Source organism: Culicoides brevitarsis, chromosome 1 (assembly GCF_036172545.1).
Source record: "Culicoides brevitarsis isolate CSIRO-B50_1 chromosome 1, AGI_CSIRO_Cbre_v1, whole genome shotgun sequence".
Taxonomy (NCBI): domain Eukaryota; kingdom Metazoa; phylum Arthropoda; class Insecta; order Diptera; family Ceratopogonidae; genus Culicoides; species Culicoides brevitarsis.
This window is the reverse complement of record NC_087085.1, coordinates 27,396,480-27,418,551: the sequence shown is the minus strand read 5'-3', so window position 1 is coordinate 27,418,551 and position 22,072 is coordinate 27,396,480. Positions and strand designations below refer to the sequence as shown.

Sequence of the window (22,072 nt, the reverse complement as noted above, 5' to 3'; positions counted from 1 at the left end):
AATGTCGAAGGCAAATGGCAAAGATTTTAATTTTAAAACATTGTTCGATGTTCATATGATTGCGCGTGCGGCATTTCCGGTCAAATACGTATTATTTTAGATTTATAGTATTCTCAACAAGCTTAGCAGACGTTTTCAAAGCTAACTTCGTTTGATTGTTCATCAAGTTCGTTTGGATATCTAGCTAATATTTCGTTTATTTTTGCTAGGTTTTTAGGTCTGAATTTTTGTTGTTGTTTTTCTTAATTTGATCAACGTTGCAAAAAAAAAAAATAAAAATATTTATTTCTTTTACTCATAAAAATTCTTATTAGAAAAAAAATATATCCAATTTATTCACCGTAAATCACAGGCAAAATTATTAAAATGGGAAATTTCCTATTTTATCACCACAATTAAATTTTAATATTTATTTAGGACGTAAATGCGCTCATATCTTTTTTTGTTTGTTTAACGATAAATTTTTTTACCTTTTTATTTTCTGTCAAAATTCTGTGTCTGTCACAATATTACGTAATTAGTTCCCTTTCAATCGTCATCGTGTTGAGTCGAGTGTACTTTGCCGGAAATGTCAAGTTTGAGAAAAACTTTAAAAACAATGACATCGATTTTAGCTTTTCAAAATAAAGCTCTTCCATCGGAAATAGCGCAAGATTTATACAAAGATTCCTTGGACGATGCCATAACATGTGATTTAGTAATAAAATGTGGTCCAGATTTGTTCCAATATTACGGACATCGAATTATTTTCGCAAGTGCCAGTGATTTTTTGAAGAATTTGTTGTCAACTGCCATTCCTGGGAAATTGGCTGTACTAATTTTGCCTGATATTGAGCCACGAACCCTGAAATTAATCATGAGATACATTTACAATGGAGAAATTGAAGTAAATGATGATGATACTTACGATAAATTTACCATTGCTTGTCAATTATTGGGAATTCCAGAGGCAGAAATGCACTACAGTGACAAAAATTCCGATGTAGCACCAAAAATCAGTGATCCAGAACCAGTGTTGAACATGGAAATCGTAAAAAAAGAATACGAAACAGCTGAAAATGCTCCACAGTTTGATGAAAACTCTCTGAATTGCGTCAATAACATTTCAGACTTTGATAAAAGTTCACAATTTAGCATCCCCGAGTCTGATAATTCGAAAGATTTGGGCATCGATGTTCATGAAGATGATTTTGTTGATGATTCCAGTTCACAAGCCTCGACTTCTGAGTCAGCTTTTCTTCCGGACATGAGTATTGACGTGAATGACAGCGACTTTGTTGATGTAAATGAAAATTTAGAAGCACAAAAGGAGTCACCAGAAGCAAAATCTAATCGGTACAAGAAAATGCAGTTGACATCCCGTGAATCAAGCAGTTTTTTAATGAGAGCAAAAAAATGTTTTGAAGTTGTTTATAAAAAAATCAACGAAAAACCACGAAATTTGGAACGAAGTATTGCATTAACGGAAATAAAGTTCAGCAAACCGCATTTAGTGAAGGCGCAACATCGATGTCCCTTCAATTGTGGCAACTTGGTCTCAATATTTTTGGATTTAAAGAAAAATGACAAATGCTGGAGCAATAAATCATTCCTGGAGCACCTCAAAAAAAGGCACAAATTGACTTTTTAAGCTTTGAGAGCAAATAAGGCCGTGCTAAAAATACTTCGAAGTGTTTTTTTATTTTTTGTAAAAATAAAATTTTAAATACTTTTTTTCAAAATGACAATTTTTAAAATAATTTTTGACCATATTTACATTGGTATTTGCTAATTTTCGAACGATTTCAGTAAATAATTTCGAAAAAAAAATTATAAAAAATTTTAAAAGTCAAAAATTTTTAATAGAAATATATAAATTTTCTGAAAAAAATTAAATTTATTTTAAATATTATTAAAAAATTAAATTTTTTTTTTTTTTGAAAAATTTTATAAAAAAATTGTAAAAAATACACAAGTAAAATGGTAATTTTTGATGATTTGAAAAAAGTCGTGAGAAAAATCAAACAAAAAATTCATCTGGAATGTCATCTTTAAGTGATGTCTCTTTTTTATTGTCTCAATCGTATTTTTTTTTTCAACAACTTATCGTCTAAGATCTATTCTAAACATATGTAACTGATATTTATATTGACTACAACAAAAATTAATAATGATAAAGAATTGAATCTCTGATTCAGATAGTACGTCCGAGAGTAAATAATCAAATTTATTTATATTTAATAAAGAACATTGATAAGTTCATGATAATTTTAAGTATTATTTTAACATTCTAATGATTAGAGAATCTTACTAACACAGTCTCGCTAATGAAATTTATAAAACTAAACTTTTTTTTCGTGTATTTAATTAGAATCAAACTACATTCTATGAGTTTAATATAAGGCAATGTTTTTCGTTAGAATATTTTATATTTTTTTTTGTGACGAATAAAATATTTAAACAACAAAAAATGATTTTTTTACAACATAAAATAATAAAATTTGTTCAAACATAATTCAGGTTAAGCTTAAAAGTTGAAAAAAAAAATTGTTCGTCAAATTTTCGTAATTATTTGTTTTCTTGGTCCTCATGTTCATCAATGTAGTTGATTGTCAAGGGCTCCTCATCTAGTGCTTGTACGCAAGATGCCCGACGCGATGGCGGAAGAGAAGGTCGTCGATGCATGAATCGCAGTGGCAATTGTTTTTTGAGTTTCAGTCCAGCAGAATCTAGAAAAAAATAATTTTTTACTCAACTGTACAAAAAAAAATTATTTACACAAAAAAAATTTACATAAAAAAGCATAAAAAAGTGCACTAAATAAATTATAGTTAAAAACAGTAAAATACTTATCAAAATAACATACGTTTTCAAAACATTTAACAACAAACACTTTGCATGGGTAACAACAGGATTTTTATGTGCAATTTAGGACAGTAGTTGTAGAAGAAGCTATGCTTGATATTATTATTTATCGAGGGAAGGATTTTTTTTTTGGTTTTATAGTACACAACATCAATTTGTTTCTTGATACAGCGGCTGCTCTCTCGGTGGCTTTAATGATAGTGGTTCGTCTACGCGGGCAAATGAAGAAATGGGCGAACATAAAAAAAGAAAATTATATGGAAAATATAAAAAACAACCACAATGCATAAATATTTAAATTAGGCAGCTTCAAAATGGGAAAATTTCAAGATTTTTTTCCAATTTTTCATTTATTTTGTAGTTAGGCCGCTCCAAATTTTTTTTGAACTTTTTGTCCCATGCCCCATTTCAAAAGTCGAAAATCCAATGGGGCAAAATAAAAAAAGAGTTTAAAATTTCATCAAAATTGATCGTTTTTTGTCTTTTTTCATATTTTTTCAAGGAATTTCCCAAAAATTTTTAAAAAAATTCCAATTTTTAAGAATTTTTGTATTAAAAATCGTATTTTAACATGAATTTTCTTCTTTAAAATTTTTTTTTAAAAAAATTATTTTTCAAAATTTTTTGACAGTTATTTTTACGAGTTTTTTTTTGTTTTAATTTTAACTTGAAATACCTTGAGATAAATTTTAAATCATCAAATCTCAATGAATATATCATAAAATCAACTAAAATATTGATTAATGACAAAAAACTGTTAAAATTTTGTCATTTTGTATGAAAAAGTATTTCAATTTTTTTTTTATTTTTTGCCCCCCCCCCCCATTTTGAAAAAAAGATTTTGGGACAAAAAGTTCGAAATAAATTTGGAGCGGCCTTATTTAATAAAATTATTAAAGTTTTTTTTAAATAAAAATATTTTGAAGTCTAACAAATTTATTTAATTTTTTTTGCCAAAAAATATAAATATTTTAAAATTTAAAAATTAATTTTTTATTGAATTATTTTAATTTAATTAATTATTTAATTTTATAATAAATTTTAAATAAACTTTGAATTTTTTTAAAATTAATTCTATCAAATTTTTAAATTTTAATGAAAATTTTTTTTTTATTCTTTCGCTTCATTGAATTTTCTATTTTTTAAAATAATTTTTTACTTAAAATTTATTAATTTATTTTAGCTAAATTATGCTTAAATTTCAATAAAAAAGAAATAAAAGGAAAAAAAATCAATTTTAAAGAAACTAAATTTTTAAATAATAATTTATAAAAGATCAAAAATATCAGAAAAATTATCTTGAAAAATAATTTTGGATATGTACGATTTTAGAGCTAAATTTTTCTAAAAAATAAAAAGTTGAAAATTTGAATAATTGGACAAAAATATTGAAAATTTTTTTGAAGCTGCCTCATTAAAATTCATATAAAAAGGGATCAATCACCATTACAATAACATAAACAACAGCCAAAAATTACCAAAAGTCGCGTTTTTGACAATTTATCATAAAAATGGAACAAAAAAGTCTCACTCACCTCTTCTATTTTGATTGTACTCCTCCTGATATTTGTAAAAGTCACTCAATTCACTGGCAGAACAAAGTAACGTGTCCACTTGTTGTGTCGAATTGAACCGACTATAGTTGATCTCGAAATGCTGTTTGTCCTTGTTATAGTGCACAATTTGTTCAAAACGATGTCCCCAAAGAATTTCCGTGTTGAGATAACTGGAACGTGCTTGTGTCGTTTGTCCAGTTGACTCGACGGTGCCTTCAAGTATTACGACGATCTCGAATCTGTCTTGGATCATATCTGACGCCGACATATTCCAGAAAGGTGATTCCGGGGTGATTTGATGAACGACTACCATTGGCCTGGGTGAAAAAATGTAAGTTTTTGTTCATTAAAGGAAAAAAATGACGAAATTTACCAAATAAAGAAGATATCGGAAGCACAATTGTCTGTTCCGACTTCCAATTCTGTCAAATAGTGTCCCATGCTTTCGCCTTCTTTGGTAACTTTGGGTTTAATGAGTTGGGCACGCACGTTGGCACCGATAATGTGACTCTTACGCATGTCTCCGATGCGGAACATGAGACAAAGAGTGCCATCGCGTTGACAAATGACGGCGTTCTTGGAGAAAAGCAAAGTTTGGGCACGTTGTTTCGGGCGAGTCATCTTGGCGAAGACGATTCCAACCATAAAAGCCTTTAAAAAAATCATTAAAATTAAAATTTTTCTTTAAAATTTCTTTTTTAGAACTTACTTGCATAATGAGACCCCACACGGACTGCAAACAAACCATGAAAATAGCTTCCGGGCACTCTTCTGTGGTTGTTCTGACACCATATCCGATCGTTGTTTGTGTCTCAATTGAGAACAAAAAGGCACTGAAACAAAGAAAAATGTCAAAAGCCGCCCATTGTTCTTCAATGAATGGAAATTTACCTAGTATATGAGTAAATATTGTACACGCATGGCTTCCATCCACTGTCAGCTACAAGAAAAAATTAAAAATTATCAAACAAAATTCAAAAATTAAGAAATTTTTGCTCACCTTGTTGATCAGGTAAATGCATCGGCTCCAGATCGCCATGCGTGAAACAAATTAGCCACCAAATGATGCCAAAGAACAGCCAAGAACCCACAAAACTGCATGTGAAAATCATCAAAGTCCATCTCCACTGCGAATCGACTAAAGTTGTAAAGATATCTTGCAGGAAACGCAGTCTCCGTTGCGACAATTTCATCTGGACTACGTTACAGTCTCCATTTTTCAGCACTGCTCGCTTGCGAGATTTTCTTACATTAGCACCGGGACGAAAAATGCGACTTCTGAAAAAGGAAATTTGGAAATTTTAATGAAAAATCGAGAAATGCAAAAATTTGTCACGTGGAATTTCAGCAAATTTCATTCACAAATATTGAAAATACCAAAAATGATGCGCTAAGAGGCAAATCAATAAATAATCATTGACACTAACTTCACATAATGGTGCTAATTGTTGACGTTCCCAAAAAATAAAAATGAGTTTATTCAAGAAAAAAAAATTATCATAAGGCCGGTACAAATGAAATTCAATAATTTTGTCCGATGTTTATTTTAGAATAAAAAAAAATCGAGTAAGGCAAAAAAAAAATTTAAATTTCAAAAATTTAAAAAAAAAAGTTAAAATAATTTATGGTCTAGAAAGTGCTTAATTTAGAAAAAATAGGAGATTTTTTAAATTAAATAATATTCAAATAATTAATTAAAATTAAATTAAATTAAAAAATAAATTTAAAATTTCTAAAAAATATAAAAAATTTAAAAAAATTTTAAAATTAAATTTTAAAATTAAAGTTTAAAATTTTCTAAATTCTACTAAAGTTGTTAGAGTAAAAATTTTAAATATTAATTAAACAAATCTTATTTAAATTTATATTTTATTAAATTTAATTCATTTTTTAATTTAATTTTTATGTAATAGTTATTAAATTTTTATTATTTTTATAAATTGTTTTTTTATTTAACATTAAATAAATCTTCTATTTTTTTGTTAAAAATTTTCAGCAAAATTAAAAAAAAAATCAGAAATATTATTTTAGATTTTTTTTTTAATTTAAAAATTAAAAAAAAATTATTAGAAATTTCTTTAATTTTAAATTATTAGAAAAATCATTTTTTTTTCGTTTAAAAAAATTTTAGACAAAACACTTGAATTTTATTTGAATTGGCCTGACTAAAAAAATATAATTGATTAACTTCGATACAGTTTTATGAGCTTTTAAGTTTTTTTTGTTCGATAATTTTCCAGTCAGTCATAAAACTTAATTAGGTCTGAATCTCAAAGAAAGTCCGGTTTCGTGCAGTAATTAACAAAAGACAATAACAGAGAGGAACTGGATTTGTTTCTGTTTCAAGGGTGAGCGTAGGCGTCGCGGTTATATTTTTATCAAAAAATTCGTTACTTCAGCATTTTTTTTTGTTCAACATTTCTTTTTCTTATCATGAATGACGAGACGTTGTCAGCAATCCGATAAGATAGGAGCTTCTTGTTACACACACGATATCACTTCTTGAATCAATGCAAATATCACAATCTTATCGTCGGTGTCATTTGTCGCTGAAGTTTGCAATGTAAGTGGATCGTAGTAAGAAAATAGCAAAACGTGACACAGATTCTACAAAGCCACAACGAGGGTCGTTTTTTATTGTTATGACACACTTTTCAATTAAACTTCTTTTCACTTCGTCGTTATTAATGATTTTTTTTATTGTTTATTGCTTTTCCATAACTTTTGTTTTGACTTTTTTAACGTGCAAAATAAAATCTGTGATTGCCAGACGAGTCAGTGCCAATCAATGAGTAACTCACAGAGGTTATCGCGAGCTGACTTTTGTATAAAAAATGTAAATAAACAATTCTCTCGAATAAATCTCGTCTGTTTTACATTCTTTCAAAGAGTCACAGCACAAAATGTACGAACGACCTTTATCAGTTTGCTATTCATCATCAAGTCACTGCGTGCAATTTTCAGATTTTTTTTTTTCGCTTTTTTTTATGATTATTTTTATCACCATAAAAATTTCACTTTTAAATTTATTTAATGCGCAGCACTTTTAATTGATAAGAAATTTACCTCAAAGATTTATTTCCTAACGACTCAGTGGGCGACTTGGGAATGTACATGCCACCGGGCATCGAAGTGATCGTAGATTGTGCCGAAATTTCGCCATTTGCCATGTTACCGGCTGGCCATGGGATCGACAGCAAATTCTGATCTTCCTTGCCATTGGGGGACTCGAGATCCACCACAATTCGATTGTCGTTGCGATTTTTGAACATTTCTCTAGAAATTTGATTTCTTTTGCATGAGTCGTCGGTCGTCTTGAGTTTCTCTCTATTTTTTATGCTACACAAAACAACAAGCAGTCGATTGTTCTAGCAATTTTATTTTATTTTTCGTGTCTCGTATTTCTCGTTTTTTTATTGTTTATTTTTTGTCAGAATTCTCAATTTTTATTATCATATATTATTTGTTAAAAAAAAAATAGCCACACATTTGTTTATAAAGAGTCACATAATATTCGACACGATTTGACAAGAAGTAGCAAGAATAACTTATTTTTAGACGATATTCGAGCGCTCCGTGCCGAATCAATCAAACTCCAGATCGCAACTAAGCACAAGTGTAAAACTGTTTTTAGCATTTATCAAAAACTTTATATTTGATGACAAAACTATTTTATACTATTTACAAAATAAATGTGTTGTATACACTAATAATAATCGGAATAACACAGTGAAGTATGACGACCGCGACGACGACGACAACAGCGACGCTCCGATACAACTCCGATATATTTTTTTTGTATGTACGATATTTCACACTGTAGTGCACGGACAAACGATTTTTTTCTTCTTCATATCAGTTGATGTTATTATTATTTATTTATTTTTTTTTTATCCAGACACCACAATTTACACATACGCGAATGGATTTGTTTGTCAGTGTGTAAATATTTGTTGTAACACCTAATTATTTCTGTTAAATCTCGATTTTTGGTCAATAGAAAACATCAACAAGACACAATGATGATCCGATGATGAGATGCACAACTAAGTAACTGAATGACAAATTATACCCGCATCTCAGTTCTTTTTTATTCGTGCGTTTTATTCTTTTTCATGAGAGTGACCCATGCTACTGATATACGTAAAAATAATTATTATTATCAGTATTTCGCGTCGTTACTGTCAAAGTCGTTTGTACGAAATGAGTAAATATACAAAGTTGTTTAGGAACTCAAAAAAATTTTTTTTGGGGAAGATTCTGGAAATAAATAACTCTTAATCTTCAAAGTGCGTTTTGTTAGAAAATTTTACATTCTGAATGTTTTTATGTCTGTCTGTTAGATTAGACGGTCTATAAAATAATAATTTTTTTCCTGAGAATTTTTTCTCTTTTTCAGTACTATTGCAACCTTTATTGCAACTTTTATTACTTTATTGTGGCACGATAAAGTAAGAAAATTATTCATAGATAAATTTTCCTTGTGTAGATTTTTAAAAACGAAACAAAGTATCTTCTGTTACCAAATGAGGGTTCATGAAACTCATGAAAAGCTAGCAACTTTATTTTTAAGTTTCAACTTTTTTTTCTTTTCTTTTCCTTAATCGTAAATTTCCTTCCATTTTTTTAATTCTTCTCTCTTTTTTCCTTCAAATTATTATTCTACTATCTGCCTCAAATACTACTATCTGCCTCGCAAATTTCTCTCGAAAGAACTTAATTTTTAAACTTAATTTTAATGTTTGTTAGGTTGCATTAGGATAATGCGGATTTAGCATTATCTTCTTTGGATTCTTTTCTTTTCCTTCTCTTCTATTTCTTGGGTTTTCTCAGCTTTCTTTCCCAATCTATAGTTTTAATTTTGGTTAACAATTTCATTTTTAAATTTAATGAGTTTGATTTATTTTGTATCTGCCCTATTGATTTATAGATTTTTTTGCAGTATTATACAATATTAAAACTATTGAGAGTTTGAAGAAATCTCTTGATTCGAGGTTGCTTAGTACAAATCCCGGATATTGCTTTAGTGCCACAGTTGTACGACAAAAAAATTCTACCATATTGAGAACCAAAAATGTCTGAAATATCGTAGGTAACAATTGTAGTGACATTTCAATAGAATAAAATTAAAGGTAGTTGTGGTGGGTCTTTTCGGAACAGTGTTGCTGGTGCTCGGTCCAGTTGCTTTTGTGCTAAGAGCCGTCCCATCAAATTCTGTTGACTTTTACTTATGCCACTATCCATACTCTCTCTAACATAGCATATCCAAATAATTGTATTCACTTCCTTATATTCGTAAAATTTGTTTTTTTTTACATGAAACTTTGTAAAATTAACGAAATCCGATCTACAAATAGTTCTTGATGAAGCATAAAAGTTTTATATAAATGCCCTTAATAATTAGTATCAACGAAAGGCGCTCTTGTCATTCGATCTCGATTAAGCCTGTAATTTTTTCGGTGAGTTATTGAACGTCTCCCATTGTTTTGTTCTTCTCCTCTCCTCTCATACAGCATACAATAGAAAAGAAAAATAGTGTTTTATAATTCGTTTGTGTGAGTAATTATTTTATAATATTATGTGAGTATGGTGACATATTGTTGCGTATCATTATTTCATTTCAAATTCACAGCTGAATGAGTGATTTAGAGTGAAGATTTTTTTTGTATTAATACGAACAGAAGTAGATGTAATCGCGAATAAGGGGAAAAATGAAGACGATCCTTTGTCTTTTGTGTTGCGATTCGAATATCTTCGTATGTGTGTTGTTTCGCACAAAATTTGCATAACAATAAAAAAATAAACAAAATTTTACGAATAAAACGGTACCTTAATATTTCATTTTAACAACACCTGCCTTTTATTTCGGTTCATACGCACAATTTTTTTTGTAGTTTCTACGTAAGTAAAATGCCAGTGGTAAGAGATTTGACCTTGTTATTGAACGCAAAATGGCATAAAAGGATCATTTTGACAGCATATGTGGATAAACATGTTAGATGTCGGCAGATTAAAAAAAAGTATTTTGTGGTTGGAAAATGTTTGCGGTTTAAGAATAAGATCAAAGTTAGTTATGGCGCTATCTTATACATCGAGAAGATTTTTTAAGAAGGTATTCTAAAGAGAATTTGATCTAAATTTTGTAATTTTAATTTTTGTAAAAAATTTCAAAATTCAACCAAAGCTCTTAAAATTAAATTTTTAATTTAATTTTTAAAATAAAAAAAAAACTTAGATGAATGTTCATTAAAATTTATGTCTAGAAAAAATAGATTTTGCCTTATAGTGAAAAATTTCCGTGAAATTTTTGGGAAATTCCCGTGAAATCATGAAATTATATTGAATTTTCTGGAAATTTCAGGAAAATTGAGTTTTTGGAAAAATGTCTAACCAGTATAATTTTGTTGCCAAAAAATCAAATTTTTCCACATAAAATTGAAATTTTTCATTAAAGAAGAAAGGGCAGAATTTTTTTTTAACGGTTGTTTAATAAAAAAAAATCCTGAATACGAGGTCATCGACCAGCCCGCTATTGACTGTATCGAATCACTTCCTCGAATCCTTGAATAAAAAAAAATTCTATGAAGGATAAAAATATTATTCATTAAAAAGTCATTCACTTTCCTCTGCCAGTTTCATGAAAAATTTCCACTCAGTGTAAAAAAAACTGAAACTGTCTCAAAAGCAACAAGCCGATAAACTTGATAAATCGTTCAAATATTATCGCACCGCTTTAAACTCAATCATAATCTGTCGACAACATGTTTGTGCAAATAATGACCAATAACATTAATACGAATAATAATAATCATTGAATGCTATATTTAACATGTTATGTTACTGCTAATTCGAAAACTAAACTTGCGTGCTCTTATTAAAGGACAAACTCAACAAAAAAATCACATGTGATACTAACATTTCGAGTAAATAACAACCGAGTTTATTTTTGGTTTTATTTGCGTCTGCTGACTTCCAAATAATTTTTTAATAAAGCAAAATTATTTTTAGTGGATAAACAATCGTCATCATCATCACTTCACTAATTACGAAAATAATCTTGCAAACATTTTAATTCATATGTGTCACAATTTTCTTGAGTTATCTCAAGTTCTTGTCGTAATCTCATCAACATCGTACTTTTACTGATAACGCTTGTTTACAAAAACTTGTCCTATCTATCTGTCTTCGCTCGTTCGTTGGTCGTGCTGTCGCACGTGTAACTCATTATCTACTCTCACATACCCAACTAAAAAAAATTTGGGGTAAAAAATGCCCTAAAAGTATTTTTGTTTCCAAAATTTTATTAAAAAAGTTTACAAAAAGTGTGTTAAATTTTGTAAAAAATTATAAATCGACAAAAAATTGTCACAAATAATTTTTTCGTATTTAGTTAACAATATTTGGTCAATTTTTTGTATTTTTCCCGAACATTTTTTTAAATTTTTTTTTCTTTATTTCTTTATTTGTTTTAAATCTGTTTAATTTTAATTATTTGAAATTTTTAAACAAATTTCTTATAAAATACAAATTTCCAAAATTTTTATGATTTGTTCTAAAATTTTTGTGAAAAAAATTAAATTTTAACTTTTTTAGCCACTTTTAATTTTTTATGGCTTTATTTGTCTTTAAATTTACAAAATTGAAAAAAAAAATAACTTAAAATATTGATTAAGATCGATAAAAATAATAATTTCATACATTTTACAACATTTTTGTCACATATTTGTTTAATTAAAAAATTAAAACTTTCTTTCACCCCAATTTTTTTAGCTGGGTATGTGTAGCGTAACCTCCAAATTAAATGCGAGAAACGTGAATCCTTATTAAAAGGTTTCATTCAAAAGAAAGAGAAATATTTCCCGCACACGAGTAAGGAATTAAAAAATCATTTAAAAGAAATTTTCTCGAGTTTCTTTTGAATTCAATTGAAAAAAAAAGATTTTTTTTGTTACTTACTTCTTTCCATCCCATGTTCGTTGATTCAGGAGACTCGAGTTCGTTGTGATGCGTGAGATACTGGGAACAATTGCCACGGGCGACGTAGCCACAACATTTTCCAAAGGTTCATGATCTTCTTCCGGAATCGTTCCAACCGGCAAGAAAAGTCCTTTTTTCGTCAAAGGCTTTGTTTCTTCCTTTTCGCCGTCTTTTGTTGCCGAAGTAGCTGTCATTTTTCACTTATTTAATATTTTTATTTTCTTATCACAGAATTATTTTTTTTTTTTTAATTTTTGCAGTTCACTCTTCACTGGCTCAGTTAGGATTGATCAACTCCGGCCAAGACTAGTGACGATTTATAAACAACAACTATACGAAATACACAAAAAAACATGATATAAAATTTAATAATTGGACATTATTTGGTCGGTAGCGCGCACAAAAAACACCAGAAATCGCTCGCTTCGCTGTCCGTACGTGACCTGTATTTTATTGTCTTGACTCGTCGTCGTATGTGGAATTGAAATTTTTATAATTTAAGAAAATAAAAACTGACAGATGGATGGGTGCGCGACGACATTGCGCGACATGTCAACAAAAAAAAAAGACTCACTAACTGATATTAATGATTTCGTGTCCGATTAAATAATCGCTAAAAATGCGCAAAATTCTATTTAATCTATTAAATTTGTAAAGGAAAGTTTCCGACACGGCATGACGGATATGGCGGACCACACACAACTCACGTCTTCAATCACATTTTTCTCACTGAGCGTTTTACAGGAAAAAAAATCAGCAAAATTTATTGCATTAATTGTGTTAACACTTTTAATTAGATTTGGTGTCGCGACTTATTTGTTCGTTTTTTATATAACTTAATTTATATTCTGTGAAATCATCACTCATCACTTGTTGTGCGCTGCTGTATGCCTTTTATTTATTGTGATAATAAAGCGCGATATGGATCTGCTGTGGGTGTTCTCTTGTTTTGCCGTGTAATAGATAGAACGAAATAAATTGCATCTCAGACGGAAAATTGCAATGTTGTTTGCACTTCAAATAGTTTAACTGTGATTTTGTGAGATAAGGGAACAAGTTTTAATTTTTTTTTAGATTTTTTAAAAATAGTTTTTAATTTTTTGTTCAGATATTTTTATATTTTAATTAAATAATTTTATTAAACTAATTTATTTAAAAAATTAAATTAAAATTTAATCAAATTCAGGGTGAAAATAAAATTGAAATAAATTTTAAAAATTAAATTTAATTTAAAATTAATAATAAGTTTAATAAAAAATTTTAATTAAAATATTTAAATTTTTTATTGTAATACACCTCTTATATTTTTTAAAATTTTAGGTATGTGACCAAATTTTTTAATTTTTTTTTTTTAAATTAAATAGGAATAAAAAATTTTTATTTTTTTATTAAACATTTTTTAAAATATATTTTAAATATTTTTTTTTTATATTTTTTATTTTTTTAATTTTTTTTCAAGAAATATTTTGAACCTTTATTTTTTATTTACATTTCTCAAAAAATAAAAATTGTGCAAATTGAGTAGTTATTCAATTACATATTTAAATTTCCAATTTAAATGTGATTTTCTACCAAAAAAATATTTGTTTTCATTAATTTTGTTTCACAATCAACAACCATCAGAATTTATATTTTTTTTTCTCTGATTTGCCAAATTAACACTTCATATTTGCAAGTTATTTATTGAAAAAAATGATTTTTGTTTAAATTATTAGTTTTAACTGATTTTTATTTTGTTTTAATTTTTTGTGCAAATTGAGTAAATTATTATTTATTTTTTTTTATTTTTTATCAAAAAAATATTTGTTTTTTAAATTTAATTTTTTTTAATTTTAAAAATAATTTTTATTTTAAGTTTTATTTTAATTATTTTTTTTTAATTTTAAAAATTAATTAAAATCATTTTTTTAAGTTTTTTTTAATTAATTTTGTTTATTTTGGTAAAAAAACGAAATATTTTTATATTTCAAAAAATTCTCTCATTTTTTAAATATTTTTTAATTTTTAACCAGAGCTTAAAAAATTAAAATATCTTTTAAAATATATTAAATCATTTAAAAAAATTGTTCACTTTTCCCACAAAACCACAATTAATCCGATGTAAATTGAGTTTTAATGTGCGAGACGACGATATGAGGTGCATTCAATCAAGCAAAACGCACTTCTCACAACCAAAAATAACTGGTTATTGACTTTGACACCTTGCGGAAGTACATATCGCGAAAATTTTCAAGCACTTTTGAAGATCTTTTCAACGCGGTCTCGTCAAACGTACGATTGCAACTAAGCCTTAATCGGATTTTAAGACTTTTTCTTATCAGCAAGCCTACCTCGAATCACTCTTTTTAAGTTTATCAGTTTTTATCAGTGTCAGCTTTTTCTCATATCTTGAGCTGATAATTTATGAAAAAAACTTTACGAGACGATTTTTTGTTTATTTTTTTTCAGATTTTTGTCTAATTATCGGAGCTGAGATATTTTTTTTTCTATAAATCGAAATTCACTCGCGAACGCGCGCTTCCGATCTACAACCCAATTCGACAATAAAACATGCAATGAAAGACTGAAATACAGATCACATTAAAACAAGCTACTAACTCGCATTCTATTCAGTACTAGTTAAAGACTCAATTTTCCTATAAAACATTCTCCATACATGCGAGATAATAGAGACACGTAACCTACACTACGCCGCACTACGTTACGTCGCGTCGTCATCGTCGTCGTTGGAGAGCAAAATGATTGTTATGATTATTATTATTAGTTGTAGTACGGCGTTGTGCGAGATGAAAAAGGTTAAAGTATAGCGTTGTCGTGCATCAATTTAGGCTAGGGTACACCTTTTATCAGTGGTTCGCGTGTGTTCTACGGCCCAGACGACATGCAGCAGGTGAGCATGTGACAAAAAAATTCTAATTCAAGACAATAAAGTGAACTGTTTTGTAATAATAACAACATTTAATAATAATATGGGTGTGATTTATGCAATATATTAACGCATTGTCAAGGTCAGCTCACTTGTTATACGGTCGCTAGTCACAAATCCGGAAACTAGACTAGAAATTTATTGGCAGCAATGATATTGCATGTCAATTGGAACGAGTTCGAGGTACGAATTTGGTGTTTTTGTGACATTTTTTTCGTCATAAATAAATAAAAATCCGTGCAGAATATTAATGAAGAAGCCAAAAAATAAAAATGTTAAAATTGAGTGGATTGAGTGGCGAGGACTTTAGAACCAAGTCAGAAAATAAATATTAGGTATGTACTTGGATAAAATTTAAATTAATCTATTGAATAAAAGATTCGCATTTATTAATGACATCAAGCACAGATTAATGCTGAATAGAACAAATTGCTAACGTTACGTTTTATAAAATGATAATTTTATAAAATTGTAACATTTTTTGTCGGAAATTCACGTTTTGCAGTAAAAATTTAAAGGTTTTAAGAATTTAAAAAAATCAGCTAAAAAATATTTAAAAAAAATGGAAAAAAATTTGAAAAAAATAATTGCTATAAAAATATTAATTTTAATTTAAAATGTTAATTAATTAATAATAAAATTATTAATTTTAGAAAAAAAATCGCAATAAATAATTTAAAAAAAAATTAATAAATGAAAATATTTAAAAAAATCATGACATGATTTTTTATTTTTCAATATTAATAAAAATTATTTTTACAAAATTAAAAATTTTATTCAAAGCTATAAATTTTTCAACTAAAAATAATAAAACTTTTGATTTAAAATTTTTAGTTAATTTTTACTTAATCTTTTAAATAAAAAAAAAAAATATTTTAAATTAAGCTTAAGTTTAAAAATAAGTTAATTTATCGAAAACAGCCTCAGGTTTTTTGGTAAATTTAAAAAAATATGCTAATTTAGCATTTTTAAGTCAACTTGAGAAATTCAAAAAATAATTCAAGTAAGGATTCTCTTTTAAAATATTCTTAACGACGATTTTAATAAAAAAAATATTTTTTCCAAAAAAATTTTTGGGATTAAAAAAAAATTTTTTAATTAAATTTTTAAAATAAATTAAATTGATTTATTGAATAAGAAGGTATTAAATTTTTTAAAATTTGGGGAATTTTTAAATTTTTAAAAAAATTATAAATGAAAAATAAATACAATTTTTGTTATTTTTCAAATGAAATTCAAAGTTTTTTTAAAAAATTTTCAAAATTCCGATTTTGGGGAAACAAAAAAAAATTAAAATTTTAAAATAAACAAAATAAAAATTTAGTCGCTTTCAAATTTGTTGTTTTGATTTTTAAATTGAAATTTGTGTATTAAAAATTTAATTAAAAATTAATTTTAGTATTTTTAAAATTTAAAGAAAAATTATCATAAAATTAATAATTTAATTTTTTTTAATAATTCAAAAATTTTCATAATTAAATTATTTTTTAAAATTTTTAATGAAATAATTAAAAAATATTTTGCAAAAAAAAATGTTGTAGAATATATTTTAAATTTTGTTAAACAAAAATAAAATTAATAGAATTTTATATTTTTTAAAATTTATTTTGGCCATAAAAAACTCGTCATAAATTTTCAAATTAAAAAAAATTAATAAAAAAATTCTTAATTAAAAAAAATAAAAATAAATACAATTTTCAAACTAAATAGTAATAGATTTTTAAATTTATATCCTTCTAAAAAATAAATTTATAGAAATTTCAAGAATTTCGGTTTCAGAAAAGATAATTCACTTCCATGAAAATAATACTTCAACCATACATTTCTTTCTATCCTAAGGAGATAATGCATTATTTAATAATTTTCGAAGAAATCACGCCTTAAAAAGAAATTTACAAGATCTGGAAAACCCCAGAACGTCAAGAAAAACTTCATCGTAACTTTATTAAATCAGTGAAATGTGAAATTTAAATCAAACTGACTTAAAGAGCAATTTCCAGAAGTAAAATCAAGCAGAAAACTTTAAATGAAAATCATCCCACACACTTTTTCTGACATTTAAAATCTGCTAAAATCAGAACTTTTTGACTTTACTTCCACCTCGGTAGGTAGAAAAATTACAAAACAACACAACTTATCTCGTTACGGAAACGCTCCGAACAACAAGCAGATTTATTACCTCCTGTTCTATTTATGCAACAATTTATTGTCTTTACACTTGATTTTATATTTTTTTTTTCAGCAGAATTTTCTACATGCTCAGTCAGATGAAGTTCAATGCCACCATTTATGGCACATCACAGAACAAAAATAGCGAGCACGTGTGACAAAAAATTTTCATAATATTTATCGATTATGATTACGACATTCCACGAGTGGCACGATAAAAAATTCTTCTCGTAAATAATGAGCAATTATAAATTTATATTTCTGCATCTAATGCATAAAATTATCGTCAATTGAGAAAAATGTCTTGTTTGTTGTTGTGTGCAATGAGATTATCGGAAGTACATATTTAATCTGTTTTATTTAAAAAGTTTTTGTTCTTGTCAAGTTCAAGTTTCTTCTTCTTTGAGTTTTAATTTTTTGTTCTCTTTGCGAAAAAAGTTCAAGGTTTAATTTTAATTAATGTCATTAAACGGTAATTAGCACAAATATCCATAAAAAATATTTGTTACACTTACAAATGCTTGAAAAATCCGCGTGGGTGGCTGTTAATTATCATATGATTGACAAGTACTTTGTTTTGTCATGTAACTGTGGATGGATGTAATTCAATTAAAAAATTCTAATCTTGCAATCGAAACCAGTAGCGGTGAAAAAAATAAGTGCGTCAATAAATATTTATTTATTTTAATTTTTTTTTGTAGAAAACCGCAACATTTTACGAGTAGTGGCGCATATGGTCGATGCGTGTGGTTAACTTGTGTCAATTTCTACCCACAAAGATGTGTCGCTAAAACAATTCGTCTGTGCAAATGAAAATTGATATGACTGAGGCATTTGCATGTGTGTGCAACGGTCGTCACACTTCAGCGGGTTTCTCATCAGATTTTTGCTAATAAAGCAATTAATGATGAAACGATAAGGCAGCGAGTAATGTCTTAATCAAAGCGAGTTGAGATCTAGTTGAGATGTCTGGCACAGGTCTAGAAGAGAAATATTGAAGGATTTGTGAATTTTAACTGATAAAAGGTAATTTTTTTAATGGATTTGAAGTTGTTGGGTTGATTGCATACTTTTTGGAAAATTTTATTTATAAGTTATTGAAGCCAATTTTTGATTTGATGAAAAATTAAAGAATTTTTTGCTCAAAAAAGGGATAATTTTGTCGAATAATAAATTTGAATGTTAAATATTTCTGTGGATATTTTGTTAAAAAAATAATTAATCAAATTAAATAACATGAAAATAAAATTTAAAAAAATTGAAACAACTTTGAAAACTTGAACAAAAAACTTGAATGTTAAAAAATTTTTTTGTCAAACTTTTGTCCTTTTTTCAAAAGTTTAAAATAATTTCGCATTTATTTATTTATTTATGACTTAAAAAGTATTAAAGGAATTTCTAAAAAAAAAACAAAATTAAGAAAAAAATAAAATTTTATTAAATTAATTTTTTTTTGCAATTTTAACAAAATAATTAAAAAGTAATTCCTCGTTTTTTCTTGTTCGATAATTTATTTATTTATTTCTTATTTTAGTTATTTTTTAAAAATACTTTTATTTTTATATGATTATAGTTTAATTAATTTTTTTTTTTTTTTTTTTTTTTAATTTTTTTAATTAATAATTTTAATAATTAATTAATATTTTTTTGTATATAAATTTGAAAATAATATAAACTAAAATTATTCAGACATGGAAAAAGTTTATTTTTTCCCGGGAACCAAACTCATTTCCCAAAATTATATTTACCCCAAGATATTGAAAAAAATCATAAATTTAGTCAATTTTATACATTTTTTAAGTAATTCTACAAATTTTAATTTTTAAATTATAAAATTTACCCATTTTATTCTTAAAAATTCAATATTTCTTTATGATTTTTGTAAATTTCCCGGGAACAAGATTCCCAGGTTCCCGCACTTTTTTTAGGACCGAAATTAATTCAAAGTTAAGAATTATCATTTAACGTCAAAAACGTTAAAAAGTTACAATTACAAAATATTTATTTTTTATTTATCCCCCTGATGGGGCAAATTTCAATGAAAATTTTAAATTTTTTCGCCTTATTTTTTTATTTAAAATTTTTTTTTTTTGACAAAATCTTAGCTTAGATGCCCTGCAGTAAAAATTGATTGAAAAATAAAATTAAAATAAAATATAAATAACAAAATTAAAATATTCGCTAAATAATTTAAATAAACCTTACCTATTAATTTATTTACCCTGAATTAAAACACATTTTTAAGAAATAATTTTTACAATTATCTTGCTTAATTTTATTATTTTTTTCATTTTCATTATTTTAACTTTAATATATTAACACCTTCTTAGAACATTGCCTTTCAGTAAAATTTAGCTAACTAAATATAATAATGACTTATTCTAATAAAAAAAAATAAAATAAAATAATAAACGTAAAAGTTCATTCTTAAACAAGTATTCGATGAAAATTCGACTAAAAAAGTCCTCTTCAATTAATAAAATAATAATACAATATTGTTCTTGTTTCAATAATAAAAAAATTACTTGTGCTTAATTTTTAATGTTTTTTTTTTCTTTCACTTATACTGACAGAAGACAGTGATGAGTGTTATTAATTTATTTATAAATATGCACGAAAGATTTTTTGAGCTCACTTTTTTTTATCTAAATAAATCTCAGCATTTTTTTTGTTAAGCTTTGGATTTTCACCATCAAGCTTTAATAATATTTACAATTTCTTTAAAAATAAATTCCTTAATTGGACATTCCATTAGATGCGATTTTTTTTTGAACAGAAAATCAACATGTTGTTTTGATCGAACGTCGACTTTTGATTCCTTTCCCGAAGCAATCAAGTTTTTTTTTCTTCTCATTAATTTTCTTAATTCCTTCTAATCCTTTTCTATCGGTTGCTGAAGACTATTAATTGTGTTTTTGACGCCAACGATGTCTGCAAAAGAGAAAAAAAAGCGGAAATTTTCCAGTTAGTGGCGAGTGATGAGAGTCATTCGGGTCGAGAAAAGTGTTTAAAATGTTAAAAATGCGCTAATTTCGGAGGTAATGAACTTGATTTGGGGCAATATCATCGTCATAATGTGTGAGCAAGATGCTTGTGACGTAAGGGCAGGATCAATAAAATCATCAATCAAAGTAAGAAACGTTTCATGATGGGAATTTTCTTCTTTTAAGCAACAACAACGTGAAGTATGAGATAAAAATAGATCGCTTGAAAGTATTTTTAGACTGTAAAAGTTTACTTTGAGCCATGCTGGTTGTGTCAAACGTCCGAAGAAGTGAGCATGACAGACTGCAATTAATAAAGAAATATGAAGTTTCGTCTGTTTCGGGAGATTTTCATGAGAAATGTTAGGGTGGAGATTGCAAAAGATCCGTTTTGTCAAAACTCTAAGAGCTCGAGTTTTAGAGCCACTAAAAAAATATTGAAGTAAAAAGCAATTAAAAATTTTTTTTTGAACTAATAAAAATTAAAAATTGATTAATTGCCATTTTAATCTCGAAATCAATAAAATTTATATTTTTAATTAATTATTTTTTTTATTATTATTTAAAAACTTCTTAAATTTTATTTTTTGCCATTTTTTAAATTTATTATTAAAGGAAAAAATATTTAAAATTTTTTTAAAAAATTATTTTCAAGTAAAAAATCTTTTTAATTCATCAACAAAAAAATAAATAAAATAAAATAAGTACAAAAAATTGAAATAAAATAAAAATTGGCGAAAAAAAGGAAATTTTTGCAACTAATTTTAAGAAAAATATAGTTATTATTTTCTTGAGAAAAAAATAAATAAAATTAAAAACTATAGCAAAAAAAATAATTTCTTTAAATTAATTAATTAATTCTATTTTTAATTTAATTTTTCTTTTAATTAGGCCGCTTCAAACTAAACTCAATAGTTTTGTCCGATGTCCCATTTTAAATTCGAAAATCCAATGGGGCAAAATAAAAAAAAAGTTAAAAATTTCATCAAAAATTACCGATTTTTGGTGTATTTCCATAATTTTTCATAAAACTTTCAAGAAAATTTTTCAATTTTTAGTAATTTTTGTATTCAAAATCGTATTTCAACATAAAATTTTCTTTTAAAAATAATTTTTATAAAAATTATTGAATTTTTGTTTTCAAAAAAATTTTGACAGTTATTTTTTTAAAATTCATTTTTTTCAATTTTAATTAAAAAAATTTTAAATCAATTTTTACTACACAAATATCAATGTAAAAAAGTAAAAAATCAAAAATTAATAAAAAAATTGGCATTTTGTATGAAAAAAAGTATTTCAAAATTTTTTATTTTTTTTGCCCCCCCCATTTTTATTTTAAAAATTTTGGACAAAACTATTGAGATTCATTTGGAGCGGCCTTACTTTAATTTGAAAATTTTATTAATTATTTTTTTTTAAATTTTATTTTTATTATGTAGCGAGCTTCAAGTCACATAAAAATCGAGTTTGCAATCTCTAATCTGAGGTCAACACTGTTCGTTGTCCGAAAATTGGTCGAGAAAAAAGAAATCTGCTCACATTTCATGACGATTCTCAAGAAAAAATGTTGTTATTATGAGAGACGAACGATATTGATCATGCAAAATGTGCGTGTT

General features: G+C 26.4%; 2 protein-coding genes across 9 annotated transcripts in view; both read right to left on the bottom strand.

The window, feature by feature from the left end:
• Positions 1-2,026: 2,026 nt before the first annotated feature.
• On the bottom strand, positions 2,027-14,921 carry LOC134828082 (G protein-activated inward rectifier potassium channel 3-like). Of its 4 annotated transcripts, XR_010161849.1 has the most exons (9): positions 14,708-14,921; positions 12,357-12,707; positions 5,401-5,678; positions 5,292-5,340; positions 5,110-5,233; positions 4,774-5,051; positions 4,380-4,717; positions 2,846-3,053; positions 2,570-2,708 (listed from the first exon to the last, which is right to left on the bottom strand). XR_010161849.1 is itself a non-coding variant. In XM_063841038.1 (8 exons), the coding sequence occupies exons 2-8, from the start codon at positions 12,569-12,571 to the stop codon at positions 2,548-2,550; spliced, it is 1,443 nt and encodes a 480-aa protein (XP_063697108.1). In that variant the 5' UTR covers positions 12,572-12,707; positions 14,708-14,921; the 3' UTR covers positions 2,027-2,547. The 4 variants fall into 4 exon arrangements, 3 of the variants coding, with proteins under 3 accessions (XP_063697108.1, XP_063697109.1, XP_063697110.1); XM_063841038.1 differs by lacking the exon at positions 2,846-3,053 and having other exon boundaries at positions 2,027-2,708; XM_063841039.1 differs by lacking the exons at positions 2,846-3,053; positions 14,708-14,921 and adding an exon at positions 14,540-14,617 and having other exon boundaries at positions 2,027-2,708.
• A 4,858-nt stretch (positions 14,922-19,779) lies between these two features.
• The window catches only part of LOC134827847 (G protein-activated inward rectifier potassium channel 3), a 28,608-nt gene continuing 26,315 nt past the window's right edge, over positions 19,780-22,072 (bottom strand). For all 5 annotated transcript variants that reach the window (XM_063840695.1, XM_063840696.1, XM_063840699.1 and 2 more), the window contains one exon: positions 19,780-20,403. Coding sequence is in view for 1 of the 5 variants with exons in the window: in XM_063840699.1 (XP_063696769.1) it covers positions 20,345-20,403 (59 nt within the window). In the remaining 4 variants the exon portion in view is untranslated. The remainder of the gene's footprint in view (positions 20,404-22,072) is intronic.